Source organism: Carassius carassius, chromosome 44 (assembly GCF_963082965.1).
Source record: "Carassius carassius chromosome 44, fCarCar2.1, whole genome shotgun sequence".
Lineage (NCBI taxonomy): Eukaryota > Metazoa > Chordata > Actinopteri > Cypriniformes > Cyprinidae > Carassius > Carassius carassius.
Window position 1 is genome coordinate 25,477,330 of NC_081798.1, and position 15,105 is coordinate 25,492,434.

The 15,105-nt window shown below is 38.1% G+C and overlaps 1 protein-coding gene across 1 annotated transcript; it reads right to left on the reverse strand.

The window, feature by feature from the left end:
* Positions 1-148: 148 nt before the first annotated feature.
* Positions 149-13,940, reverse strand: si:ch1073-456m8.1 (leucine-rich repeat flightless-interacting protein 2). Its single transcript, XM_059537381.1, has 7 exons — positions 13,842-13,940; positions 8,135-8,392; positions 6,628-6,708; positions 5,968-6,003; positions 3,742-3,903; positions 3,531-3,614; positions 149-1,011 (listed from the first exon to the last, which is right to left on the reverse strand). The coding sequence occupies exons 1-7, from the start codon at positions 13,938-13,940 to the stop codon at positions 640-642; spliced, it is 1,092 nt and encodes a 363-aa protein (XP_059393364.1). The 3' UTR covers positions 149-639.
* Between the last annotated feature and the right edge of the window lie 1,165 nt (positions 13,941-15,105).

Genomic DNA, 15,105 nt, shown 5'->3' on the forward strand with positions numbered 1-15,105 from the left:
CACATGTACAGCTACTGAATCACTGTAATTAGGACACTTTACTGTAAAAGGCTCCAAAGTCACAAAAATACACAAAAATACATGCAGCTGCTGATTCAATATAACTGATTCCCTGTAGCTTTCAAAGAACTGGGTTTAAAAGAACTTGATTTTCAATACAATATGAAAAATTACATTCCATTTTTTATTGATATGTCTGACGTACTGATACAAAGTATTGCCTCGTGTCCTGAACTGCTGGACAGCTCATGTTTAATAGCAAGGGGAACAGAAACGTTACAAAGTCAAACACAAACGCAGCTATAAAAAATGACCAGCAGAAACAAAAAAGTGCAGATTCTTTCCTTTCCTAAATAACTTTGTTGACTGAGGAGCATAACTAATTAGTCTTCATTTTATTATTTGTGCAAAGGCTGTTTAAGTAAAGGTAACTTGGATGAGTAACGATTAATCGAGAAATAAAATACTTTCTTTACATAATAAGTGTGTGTGTTTGTATTTCAGAAAGACACACACACACACATATACATATATATATATATATATATATATATATATATATATATGTATTATGTAAACAAAACCTTTTATTTTGGATGCGATTAATCGCGATTAATCGTTTTACAGCACTAGAATAATTTAAGAAAGAGCACAAGAATCTGAACTTTTAGAGAGGCTGGACTCGGAGGGACTTGTCCCATCCTCTCCCTCTTCAGCCTCGCTGTCCAGCAGAGCTCCATCCGTCTGCGTGTCTGGAGTGGACGGACTGGGCGAGAACTCGGACGGAGCATCTTCATAGCCGCTGCTTTCGTCGTAATCATCTCCACCTGGAGCACCAGGCTTCTGGCTGTGAAACACCACATTCTTCAGCTGGAACGGCTGGCTCGTGTTCGGATCCACGGAGGTGCCTTCACTGTGTGCGAGCGTATGTTCGTCTTGGTCCACTGATGTCCCCTCCGGAGAGGCCTGGAGCAAGATGGGTCTCGACTGAAGCGGCTCGCCGCTTCTTTCCTGCAGAGGACACAAAACAACCTTGAATCCTAGACATCAACAGTGACTCGTCAAACATGCCATCCGTGTGCCCGTTTTAAACTGTACACTACACTGTAAAAAATGACGTGATTTTAACTGTAAAAAACTGTGAAAATGCTACAGTACAAACCTGTTAAATGGTTAACGGTAATTTCCTGTAAAAAATGTAAGATGACGTTCCCAGAATTCCCTGCAATTATTTTTTTCTTATCTGTTATGTTTATTATGGTTGTATGTTACATATAATGTTGTTAAATTAATGTTTATTGCATATTTCAGTTTAATGAGTCACCATGATGGTGTTTAGTGCTTGTGTGAGTGACACTGTGCACCTTCTATGTATCTTATTGTTTAAAAACCTCTTGTGATGGGCTTTGTTTCATCACGTGACTTTCTCATCACCACCTGCCTTTGGTGGTTACAAAAGTACAAAACAGATTTCATTACTTCAACAAGTTGGTATATTAATATTATATCAGTTTGATATGAAACTGTTCATTTAAGGTAAAACCGTTAAACCTAAAATGGTGTTACTGTATTTTTTTTAACAGTATTATTCTGGCAACCACAGCTGCCGGTTTTTACTGTATATTTTACGGATAATTTTTAACAGTGTATAAAAGAAAATCCATAAAAATTACAGTAAAAAATGGCAGCTGTCATTGCCAGAATGTTACTGTAAAATATACGGTAGCAGCATTTAGGTTTTTCAAATTTCAATTTCAATTTACAGCTAAATACCACAATTTCATTAACTGATATAATGTTAATATACCAATCCACTGAAGTACTGAAATCTGTTTTGTACCTCTGTAATACAATGAACCAAAAGCAAGTGGTGATGAGAAAGTCACATGATGGACCAAAGCCTGTTACAAGCAGCTTTTAAATATTAACATATATAGGAGGTGAACAGTTTAATTCACACTAAACACCATCATGGTGACACACATTAAACTAAATAATGCAATAAATATTAATCCAACAACATTAGATGTAACATACAACCCTAATGTACACAAATGATAAGACAAAAATAACAAGAGGCATAGTTATTTGGAATTCTGGGAATCTCCATTTACGGCTATTCACTGTAAATTATATTATCTTTTTCACTTCCAAAGATGGTATACTACTGTAAAATTGTAATGTAATATGTCCAATACTGTTTTTCAGAGTATATAGTAGGGGAACTTACCGTTAACCATTTTTTACTGTAGCATTTTTACTGTTTTACCGTTAAATTCAAGGTAATTCTTTATGGCAGCAGCTATTTACACTAAGTGTCCAATTTTTGTCCAACAAAAAATGTACAAATTAAAACATACTCCACAACATCAGTTGAATGTTAGTAATAACTTCCTTTTGTGATCTGATGTGGCCTCTTATCGCAGAATGATGCAGAAATCTATAATATCTACTGTAATAAAGGCAATGTCGATTATCAATGGAGTATAAATATATTATTATGAAAATACCGGAGACGGCTTAAAGCACCCAGATAAAATACATGTTGAGTGCAGACACTGAGTTCTAACATTTGGAAAGTATTTAACATTAAATCTGGCATTTTCCATATTGTGTAAATCCAAAATCCCCCCCCACTATTTGAGGCAGGTGATTGGTAGTCTGTTGCTAAGCATTTAGCCGTACCCTGCTACACAACATTATTTCACAATGCACTGTTTGCTCTGCAGTCTGTTTGAGTAGCAGGGTCAACAGTTAACCTGCTTTCACAATGACAGTCTGCTGTTCTGTTAACATCATACAGCACACTGTCTGTCATATTACTGATGCACCTCTTATCTGTTTAAAACATCATGCACTTTGACAGCCCTGCTGGTTTTGTGTGGTAATCTCACACAAAACGAATGCACACAAAGGTCTAAAACATCTCTGGTTAAGATCAGGGATACAGGAGCAGTGTTCACCTACTAATAAGTAAGATCTGTTAGATGCCAGGACACCATCTACAGTCCTTTCTCAACATCACCAAGTTTCAAGTCAGTTCTTTCTATATTTTGCTGTCATGTGTCAGTAGTAAATATCAGTTTATTTCCAAACATTCATTTGGCCATTAATTGTAATAATGCATATGTTTGTGCTGCACACAGACAAACTGAGACAGACTCAATCCAGAAGAACTGTGGCAACGTCTCCAAGACTTTTGCAAGTACTGTGCAACTCATTTCCATTTATTTGTTTATTTGGAAACAAACCTTTAAGGTTGATCAAAGACCCTTCCACTCCACATTTGTCAGCTTTGTTAGGGTTTAAATTCACTTCATTATCCCTTACTAACAACTGGTAAAAACACATCCTCCAGAAGCTCAAGACTTTTTCAGACACCAGAACACTTCCAGGCACATGATAAATGATTAAAAAACATTACTGAAACAGCAAGGAAGTGAACATGCTCGCCGCTCTCAAAATACATTTACGTAAGCACACAGAAACCAGTTTCTAAATGTGATTACGAAAGCTTAGTCTTCCCTCACCTCTCTTAACCTCTCCAGCTCCCGCTCTAATGAATCAAGTGAGTCCTCTGACTTCCTCTTCATCTCTCGTTCTCGCTCCAGCTCCTGCGGTCAAACAGAAGGACGTGAAATCCATGCAATGAATCCATTACTCAGTCAAAAGTAATCTTTTGCAGAAGTGTCTCGCTGAGGTCTGGAGCAGACCTCTATGGCTCATAGTTCTGGACAGTACCATGGTGAGACTGTGGTTGTCTCTCTGGGCCTCAGCGAGCATCTCCTCCGTGCTCTCGAGGGCGTCCTGAAGACAGTCCACCTGGAACAGAAGCACCTCCTGCTGCAGCTCCAGGGTCCGCACCTCCTGAAGACGCTCCTCGTAGCTCGCTCTCAGCTCCGTCTGCACGGGGGAACAAAACACTCTCAAAACAAGCACAGGCGGCAGAGACACTCACAACGTCTCAGACAGGGTCTTTACCACAAATAAAACCAACAAACTGTACTGTAGTTAAACCATGCTAACCACAAATGAACCATGGTTTCGCAGCACTAACCATAGTTTAACAATCATGGTATTTGAGGTAAAAATGTGGTTATACAAATAGTAATCAATGCGCCAAAAAAAGGTTACTTTTACTGTCATAAAACCATGGTTAACTTCCGTAAGGGAGAGTTTGTTTGGTAGAGAGTCAGGATACTTTAATAACATGCTAATCATGCTAAAAACAATCACATCTATCTGTCTGTCTGTCTGTGTCTGTCTAAATTTACAACTGCTTTAAACCTTCAGGCTAGACTTTCTCAAGCCAACCTAGAGTTTTAAAAGCTTATTTATTAGACATTCGATCTTTTAAAGGGGTCATATGATGCGATTAAAATTTTTTCTTTCTCTTTGAAGTGTTACAAGCTCTTGGTGCATGAAGAAGATCTGTAAAGTTGCAAAGACTAAAGTCTCAAATCCAAAGAGATATTCTTTATCAAAGTTAAGACTGCCACGCCCCCTAAAACGCCTCGTTTAAACACGCCCCCACATGTCTACATCACTACGTGTTTCTTGATCCTGGTAAGGCTGTGCACAAAGGTTGTTTCTATAAAGTGGGACAGTTCCATGTTAGCGAGGACAGTCTGGTGCATCTGACTCACAGTCTGCAAGTACATTTACATATTTAAATAATTTGCCACTGTTGATTCAAATGCCAGTTTTGAGCAGTGTAAAGCTTGTTTGTTGTTTCTCTAATCACCAATGCATGACATGGATTTATATGCAATATAAAAAGACAGTACAAGACATTATAATCAGTAATTACTGTATGTAAATTAACAGTACTTTTTGAAACTGAATTGAAATTATGTATAATCAGTAAAAATGGCTTGTTTGTATTGGTTTTGTCTGGTCGTGCCGGGAGACTGTGTCACTATATGTTAAGAGGTGTAACATTTCCGTCACATGCTTTAGGTATTCAGCCAATCACAACGCACTGGATATCTGGCCAATCAGAGCACACCTCGCTTTTCAGAACGATGTGTTTCAGAAAGGTGAGGCATAGAGGAGCAACTATAATGTACATTATGTAGAAAATAATGTTGTTGTTTTTTTCAACCTTCACCCACATACACACATTACATTACACCAAATACACAAAATAATGTCCTTTTTAGCAATGATTTGTCACGCCACTGGACTACTAATGTTGTGTTTTCAATCCTCGTGTTGTGTCATTATGTTCAGGTGTGTCTTGTCAATTAACCTCTTTAACGTTCCCCTTATAAGTTTCATTCTGTTCAGTGTACGCGTGTTTCTGCTTTCACTTTATGGATTACACTTTGTGGATTATTAAAGACTTTGTATCATCACTGTGACAGTTATATGACCCTTTAAATTTCATATGAAAACAGCGGCAGACTTCGAGGGGACTCGAACAGAAACAGACGACACAAGGTGTGTGTCTATCGTAAAAGCTCTTTAATCATAATCATAATAGACGTTTGTATAGAGTAAGGAATTATAGCGTCTTATAGCATCTTAATATTTTCTTATCACCATATAATGCATTAAACCAATAATATTATTCTTATTCTCAATAGATTAAATATTAAACTGAAGAAAATAAACTATTTTTTTATGGATTTTTTTTATCTATTCTCTTTTAGTTTTTCTATTTTATAATGTGTTTCTCTATCTAATGAGAACCAAAGCTCAGTGGTGCTCGTGAGTCAGTGCATGTAATGCGTGCTGATGACCTGCTCCTCTACATGAAGCCTGGAGACACACCTGTTCATGACTCACTCAGACTCACCTCCATGAGTCACAGCCCTCATCACCTGCTCCTCAAACACTCCAGACGTCATGTGTCTCAACACACCTGAAGGACTCGCTATACTGTAGTACTGATCAATACTGCACGCATCACATCACTGCCATTTTCATGAAACATAAAAATAGATAGAAAAGGTGAAAACTTACCACTTCTATGTTTTCAGAGAGTAGATCATCTTCACTCTTAGATAAAAAAAAAGAGGACACATTTGAATTTCTATACAAAACAAACCAAGGTTTAAAATCAGAAAACGAATCAGTACATGCTATTCAGCAAATAAAGTTCTATAAGAGAGACTTAAAGGAACGGATTTGGAGAAATGTGTCATTTCATCACTTGCTCAGCAAGTGAATGGGTGCCGTCAGAATGAGCGTTCAAACAGCTGATAAAATAACATATAATAATAATCCAAAACGATATAGTCCTGTGACTTATTCACTGGAGGAAGTGTTTTTATGGATTATGGACTCTATGCTGGATGTGTTTCATCTTTTGTCTTCTCCAGATGTTAACTGATGGACTGGAGTGCTGTGGATTATTGTGATGTTTTTATCAGACTCTCATTCTGACGGCACCCATTCACTGCAGGGCATCCATTGATGAGACACTGATGCAGTGCTACATTTCTCCAGATCTGATGAAGAGACAAACTCATCCTGATCTTGGACAGCCTGAGGATGAGCACACTTTCAGCAAATGTTCATTTCTGTCTGAATTATTCCTCTGAGCACACTGGAAGAGTGATGTTCTGCTTCAATTCACTGCTTAAATGCAAACACTTAAGCTGCGATCATCACAATACTAACATGGCTTTCTAGTCTTTGTCCTCTTTTTAATGATCCATATCTGCTATCGCTGCGTGACAGGTGTCTGCTCGATTCTTCTGCCTGCAGGACAAAAACAACAATTAGTTACAAAAATAATACAACAAAGAAAACTAAATCTCAAACTGCATTTCTGTAATTTTGCACTAAACCATGGTAAAACGTGTGACTTTGAAGTGTGTTTTAACAGCACCATAATAGATAGATAGATAGATAGATAGATAGATAGATAGATAGATAGATAGATATATAGATAGATAGATAGATAGATAGATAGATAGATAGATAGACAATACTTCAGCACATACACCTAATTCTGCATGATCATATCCTAAATATCTTAATCCACCCATACCTACACTCAACCACTACCTTACTAACAATTAATAAGCAGCTAATTAGGAGTTTATCGAGGCAAAAGTCATAGTTAATAGTTAGTTACCGGTGAGAATTGGTCTCCAAAATGAAGTGACCAATTCATTTAAAACAAATGTGCTGCGTTTTAATACAAATCAAACTTGATTGAGGTCCAGCAGCCCACAGTAGATGTTGCATTACATCATATAACTTACATCTTTAAAAAACTGCTTTTGTTGTTAATTTTTTTTTAACTATTCTTCACTTCAATAAATTAGTTTTATTACATTTCAACACAAAAATAAAACTCTTTCTCTTGTGATATGGGATGGAGAACATCATGGGCCTACTGTAGTTCAGGTTTCTCTGCTTTAAATAACAAGAACCTTTACATTTGTATATTGTTTAAAATCCCCTACCCATCCATTAAAATGCTGATTCATGACATGAACATTTTTATTTGTTGTTGTTTAGAACGACTTCTGGACTGAAGGTGATTTGTAGAAGAGCTTGCATTACTAACCTCACAGAGGGTTTATATAATATTGCGTTATTTAGGGAAAAGTTTGTTGTCACGCATCTTGCCAATAAAACATCGTGTGATTGAGAATGACGTCAGTGAGCAATATTAGAGATTTTATTTATCAAATCACAGAGCAAATCAGGGTTTCACGTCAAAACGACATTATAAGATTGTGATATTAGCTTTTTTAGTAAAGTCAAGATAAACACGGAGAGCTGAGCTAAATCCTATGTGTTTGAAAAAAACCATCCTAAAATCATCTTTACACCGTGTTTCCTCGCGAGATTCAGCATCATCGGAGGGTGTGATCTGTTGAAATACCACGACGCCCTTATTATTCACGAAGAGCTACAGTGAAACTGTTACTGATAATCAAGTACATTTAAAGATGTGTGTTTTCATCGTTATCTGTAACATCCTGATGCTTCAGTCAAGAGAAACCTGAAAAACAGCCCGGGTCGAGCGTTATGTAATATTATGATTATCACGCTATCGAGGCTGTGTGCTTTCTAACAGTTGACAGCTGTTTTATACAGTCTGTGACACGAGCCTCAGAGATCAGAAATCGTCTCGAGGCACGACAAAGGAAAGGAGATGTGAGTGACTTACGTCTCTGATAATGTGCTTGAGAGACTCGTCTTCGCTCATTCCTCGAGACAGCGTCCGTTTCCTCAGAGAACCCGCTTTCTCAAGGCTGCCTGAATGCATCTTCCCACGTGTGAAGACTCGTCTAGTGTCCGGAGAAATAGTCAGAGAACGCGTCTTGAAGTGTTTCTCTACCGGAGGACGGTGTTGTTGTTGTTTAGGGTGGGTTCTGTTGTGCTGTGGGCAGGGCGTGGAGACGCTCGAGTGGGCGGGGCGTGGAGACTCGAGTGGGCGGGTCTATTTCGTCATCCAGTTAGACTGTACAAAAACAGGTTTATCTCATAGCAACAATCCTCTGGAACGAACTCGGCTCTAGAATCAAATCACTGAGGTTGCTCTGGCTTTAATATAGTATATACAAACAAAAGTTTTTGAGTAAGATTGTTTTTTTTTTGTTGTTTTTTTTAAGTCTCTTCTGCTCACAAAGTCTGCATTTATTTGATCCAAAGTACAGCAAAAACAGTAAAATGTTAAAATAACTGTTTTCTATTTAAATATATTTAAAAATTTAATTTATTCCTTTGAATTCAAAGCTGAATTTTACCATCATTAATCCTTCAGAAATCATTCTTATATTCTGATTTGCTGCTCAAAAAATTATTATTATTATTATTATTATTATGTTGCTGAAAGCAGCTGAGTAGATTTGATCCAGATTTCTTTGATAAATAGAATAGCATTAATCTGAAATAGATTTTTTTTGTAACATTATAAATTATTTATAATCCCTTTTGACCAATTTAAAGCATCATTGCCAAATAAAAGTATACATTTCTATAATTTACCCCCCACCCACCCACTAAATAAAAATAAAGCATTATATGACTACAAGCTTTTAAATTGTATAAATGTTAAATTGTAGGCCTAAATAAAGGTTTTAGTGACGTCTATTGCTATGGTACAAAGAGTGCTCCCTTGATAATCACTAAAAAAGGGGTCACTCATCTTAGTTCATTACGATCTCACAAAGTTAGGTCATAATCAATTAAGTACTATACACTGCTCAATAAATCTCTTATTTACATAAAGTCTACACTTTGTTATAATAAGATGATTTGTGCTGAACACAATCTGAATAAAAACTTAAGTTGCTTGGATTCTAACTTAAATGCCTCTGAAGATTGGCTGTTCAAGAAATCAGCAAAATTGTCCGTGATTGGCTACAGTGCTCAATGCTAGACAAGTTGAAATACAGACCAATCACCAGAGCACAAACCATAACACACTGGATAGTTTTCTAAATCTGCAATAAAACACTATTATTAAATGTTACGCCTCTTAACACTGTAATGTCGTGTGCCCTGGAGCGATGACAGAACCAATAAAACCCATTATAAACAAGGCATTTGTTGCATCCAGTGGGGACATAATTACGGATTATAATCACTTATACTGTCTTTTAATGTGTTGCGTATTGTGCAGCAAAAACACAAAACTCACGTTAAATCATCAGTAGCAAATTCTTTAAACATGTAAATGTACTTACAGTCTGTGAGTCAGAAGCACCAGACTGTCCTCGCAAAGTTGTGACTGCCACACTTTATAGAAACAGACACTGTAGGCTACTCTCACAGGAAACAGTCCTTGTCTTCCGCAAAATGCGCTGCACACATCTGAATATTTGGGTTGAACTGTTGTGAATACAACTTAACCACTGATTTTTAGTTGTGGCGTCTTTTGCAAGGCCAAACAACGAAACACACAGCGTCTTCATGACATGGGAATGGCAGGAACAGCGAGAATAAATGTTACGCCTCCTTTCTTTGCTTGAACATTTGGGAGGGATTATGCAAATCTTCCCAAATCATGTCGAATGTTAGAATGAGCTGTTTTAGGGGGTGTGGACAAATCTTAACTTTGATAAAGAATATCTCTTTGGATTTGAGGCTTAAGTCTTTGCAACTTTACAGATCTTCTTTATGCACCAAGAGCTTGTAACACTCCAAAGAGAAAGAAAAAATACAAATCGCATCATAACTGTTTTTATTTATTTTCCTTAATAACACATTTGCTGATGCACTGTCATCCTGCATATGCTAAACTTATATATGAATATGATACAATTTTAAAACATTATATGCACATTGTTGACAGCGTATCTTCCCTCATTTTACCCAATACTGCTGAAAAACACAGTAAAACTCCCTAAAGAGTCCAGTATGATGTCCAGGAGTCACATTTAAGCATGGCCGTCCCGTGGCATAGACGACATAGGCAGGTGCCCAGGGCGCAAAATGACTGGGGGGCGCTGCAGTAAAGGTTTTTTTATTTTTTTTGATCGGAAGGGAGCCCTCTTGATTATCATGCGCAAAAAGTGTCTAAATCGTCTCTTGAAAAAGATGACTATGACTAGGACTATAGCATTCAAAGAAATAATTAAGTTTAAGTATGTCATTTTTCACTGTATGCACAAAATTTAAATGAAAGGTATTTGTATGCTAATTAGACTAACTAGCCAGCTAGCTGGCTAACATAAAATGTAGCCTTTATTTTGTTGCCTTTGTTGTCTGTTAGACTATTTTAGGCATTTCATATTGCTCATATTTCTCTTTGTTGTAATAAGTACTTGTCACTGTAGGTATATTTGTGGGAGGAGCTCATGTTTGGTTTCTTCAATATGCTATTTTAACAGATTCACTCATAAAAAACCTACAAGGAGCTTCAAAATCTCCATTTTCAGTCGTGCACAAAAGTATTGGCAGTGACACAAATTTTGTGTTTTGCTAAATTTGATACTTAAGCTGTTGTGGTGTTCATTCACATTGTTTCTACAAGTATTGGCAGTGACAGAAATATTATAGTAAAGTTTTGCATTTTCAGAATACTTTAGAGAGGGTGAAGGGGCGGGAATCTAAAATCCCGCCTAAGGCACCAACAGAGCCTGGGCCGCCCTGCATTCAAGTCCAACCAGTTGACAGAGAGTTTATTTCCCAACAACCCCTGCAAACACACCATTAGATAAAACACTATGAAACTAAACGGACCAATAGATAATAGACCTATCTTTTAGCCTCAAGGATGAGTAACATGATAAATACCTCCACACAGAGCCGATATAAAATACTCATTGTCATATTTTATCTTTAACCAGCAGTGATGTTAAGTACATTTGTTAGTGGACTCAAAGTAATGCATTACAATATTGCTTTACTCCATTAAAAAGTGACTAATTGCATTACTAATTTACTTTTTATGGAAAGTAATGCATTTCATTACTTTTTATCACATGAGCTGGGCTTGCTTATTTATTGTTATATTTTCGTCAACTGTAATAGCCCTTTCACACCAAAAGTGAAGTGAATAAGCCTCAGGGTGAAGGAAATGTTCTGTCAGGAAGACTCTAATGCCACGTCATTCATTCATACTTCTGGCCAATCACTGACACCTGGAATATATAAGCTCTGAATTATCTGTTTCATTTTCGTAGTTTGATGCTGGTATTCCCTGCTCACTCAGGAAAACTGACTTTAGCCCAACTTTTCATAAAATTACATACAAATAATTTTAAATTAATCTTCTGTCAATGATTATTTAAATTGCATTCCTTTCACGATGCATGCAATATTGTTAATATTGTGCAATAACCTATATAAACATTTGCTAATGTCTGATCATCCTTCTATGATGTAAAAGTGTTAATATTTTCATAACAGAAAATGTGAAACACTAGTGGGGCTTTTACGGCCGCTATCAGTCCGAAGAACCCAGATAGCACATGTATGTCTGCAAGATGTCTATTAAAGATCTTTTGATCTGGAAAGCATCTGCTGTGTACAAATGTCTGACAGACGTCTTTCAGATGTCAGTTTTACATACATTCTAAATCATAAACATCTTATTAAAGACATCTAATATACGTCTATTTGACATCTGATAGGACATTTTCTATAGACTTATTGCAGATGAGCAAACACTCAAAAAAAGATGTCTTGCCGATGTAAATGCAGAAGTCAAATAAACATCTTTATGATGTACAAAGTTTTGGCACATCCAACTGTTAATTTTGTCAATGCATTGGCAGATGTCGGGTCTCAGGTTTGATCACCTGTTCTTGGTCTCTGTGTTTGGGTGTTGTTGTGGTGTGTATGGCTTGGTTCCACAGCTCGCCACATCCGCATGGTCTGTGTAATTGTTTCCCTGCTCTCCTCGTTTCTCTGCTAGTTAGCTTGGCTTGTTGTCACACCAGGTTCTTGTTAACCCCCCCCACACACACACACACACACTTTATAGTTCCCCGTGTTTCTCTGTCTTTTATCAGACTGTTGTGGTTTATCTGGATTGCTCAGACTGTCTTGTTGGTCTCGCTCACCTGTCTTGTCTTGCTCCGTCAGGCTCCAGTGCTCGTTATTTCCTGTCCCTCTCTGTGCATTCAGATTCCCAAGAATTCTCTTCGGCATCCAACCACCCTGGGTCTCAACGGTCTCGTTTAGTGGATTGCTCAGCCTCTCGCTCGGAGTAGTGTCTTGCTGGCTTCTCCTCTGCCGCCGTTGCGGCTTGTGCCAGCCACTGTTATCCAATCAACTGTGTGGCAGGAGTTTCCACATCCACACAAGCTGTCTGTGGAAGGGCTGGTCACCTATTCGGATTATTTTCTATTCAATAAAGACTTTGTTATACCCGCATCTGAATCCAGCCTGCTCCTTGACAGGTAGAGGGAGTCAATGGGGCTGTAGTCATTTGGAGATAAGGCTAGGTAAATCTGGATATCATCAGCTTAGCTGTGATAGGCAATTTGGTTCTTTCTCATTATTTGTCTTAGTGAGAGCATATATAGGCTAAACAAGAACGGTGCAAGAATTGAGCCTTGTGGGACTCCGCATGTCATGGACGTCCACTTAGACTTATGCTCTCCTAAACTCACATAATAGCCTCTCCCTTCTAAGTATGACCTGAACCATTTGAGTACAATCCCAGAAAGCCCGACCCAGTTTTCCAGCCAGTCTCTCTAGTAGTATATTATGATCGACAGTGTCAAACGCAGCACTGAGATCTAGCAATACCAGCACCGATATTTTGCCAGAATCAGAATTTAAGCGAATATCGTTTATTATCTTAATGAGTGCTGTCTCTGTGCTGTGATGCAGTCAGAAACCAGATCGAAAATTGTCCAGGTATCCTTTTGAGTTTAAGTAGTGGTTCTTTTCAATTATCTTGCCTATCGAAGGAAGATTTGATATTGGTCTATAGTTGCTCAATATGGTGTTATCAAGATTGCTCTTTTTCAGGAGGGGCTTAAAGGGGTCATCAGATGCTAAATTCACTTTACATGTTGTTTGAACATAAATGTGTGTTGGAAGTGTGTGTACACATCCACCTGTATAATAATAAAAAGCCACCCTGTGTTTTTTTTTTTTTTTTTTCATGGCTTGGCAATGTTTCTAAGATGGAAGAATGCTGTTGCTGTCTAATATAACACCCAGATTTTTGACTGTAGAGGAAGTAACATGGCAGTGCAAAAACTTTGGGCCACAGCATCTTTTGGTTTACTTTAACAAAAAGCAGTTTCTGTTCTTTACACCATGACAATATCCATTCATTTAAAGCAAAAAGTCTTCTTAACCTTTCATGTCCTCGTCGATACATGGGAAGCGGTCCTGACACAATGATATAACGTCCTGGATGCACAGAGAAACACACAGAGTAGAGTGTTAGCAGCGCGCTGTATACTTACCTTGGTCTTACGAGCATCAGCCCGGGAGGTTTCCAGCGCGGCTCTCAGCTCTCTCAGCTGAGGATGCTTCTCCAGCAGGTCATGGATCTGCTTCTCCATGGCCGACAGCTCGAGCTGCACCGAAAACAGGTCAAATGTGTCCTCACCTGCACTCAAAGGTAGACACACATCCACCATTAAAAGCAAGTTACAGTGAGTAAAGGAATGGTAATGTGTGTGAATAGCAATATAAGCGAGATTAACAGCAACCACGCTGGCGATGCTAACAGGCTGTAAGTTAAAAGTGGACTCTGGAAATCAAAATAAAACCAGTTATAACAAGGCCCTCTGATTGTTTTTACTGTAGAATACCATAAGGGATATATTCGAAAATCATGGTGTATAAAATTGATTTTAAGATCAAACTAGAAGATTAAGAATTAACTTGATGGAGCTCAAACTCAACATATGCTGCAGCAACCACGTGCGCTATATCCAATATGTAAAAAAAAAAATATATATATATATATATATTAGTGGTGGGCCATTATCGGCGTTAACGTGCTGCGTTAACGGGAGACTCTTATCGGGCGATAAAAAAAATATCGCCGTTAATCTATTCTCAAAGTTGGGTTGAGAGCTGGGTCTATATTAGGCGAGCTATTATTTCACCTTGATATTTTAGCGTGGATGTATACCTAACCTAATTGCACTGTGGGGGGCGAGAATGAGTCTTCGAACCTGTGTGTATGCCTACAGGGCTTGGGCGCCGCGTTGAATTCTGGTACGTGGCGGCCATGTTGATGGCCTCGCGAATGTAAACATACAGCAAGTTGAACGAGAAGAAACAGAGTTTGGAGAAAGAAAAAAGATGTTAAAATTGCGGAAAGGTTGTGTGATTTATGAGGATACGCTAAATAGGGATGCCAGAGACCGGTATGTGGACAAAATCGGCACTATTAACGGTTTGGATCCATATGAAATTCCCAACAAAGAGTGGATTACTGACGACGACTTGCTGCCGCATTTTTGCATTACAGATATCCTCGGCTACCTTGTTTGTTTTGTGAGCGCCTACACTTCAGAATAGCTCCGAAGCTACAAGTCATTGGAGTCTCATGTACAGTTCACAAATGGATGGGTTCAGGAGCTGCAGATCATAGAACCGCCAAACAGTATACTGTACAGTAATACAGTAATCCGGACAAAGGTAAGCTGCGCTCTACCTAGCTGCTGGTTTAGAAACTGTTAGTGCAAACAACCATTCACACATGGGCTTTTAACT

Bases quoted from the DNA above. Each gene is read 5' to 3' on its own strand.
- si:ch1073-456m8.1 (XM_059537381.1), bottom strand. From the start codon at position 13,940: ATGGAGAAGCAGATCCATGACCTGCTGGAGAAGCATCCTCAGCTGAGA. The intron at 3,904-5,967 runs GTAAGTTTTCAC...TCCCCCGTGCAG, and splicing joins TCTCTGAAAACATAGAAGTG to ACGGAGCTGAGAGCGAGCTA. The intron at 3,615-3,741 runs GTACTGTCCAGA...GTTTGACCGCAG, and splicing joins ACAACCACAGTCTCACCATG to GAGCTGGAGCGAGAACGAGA.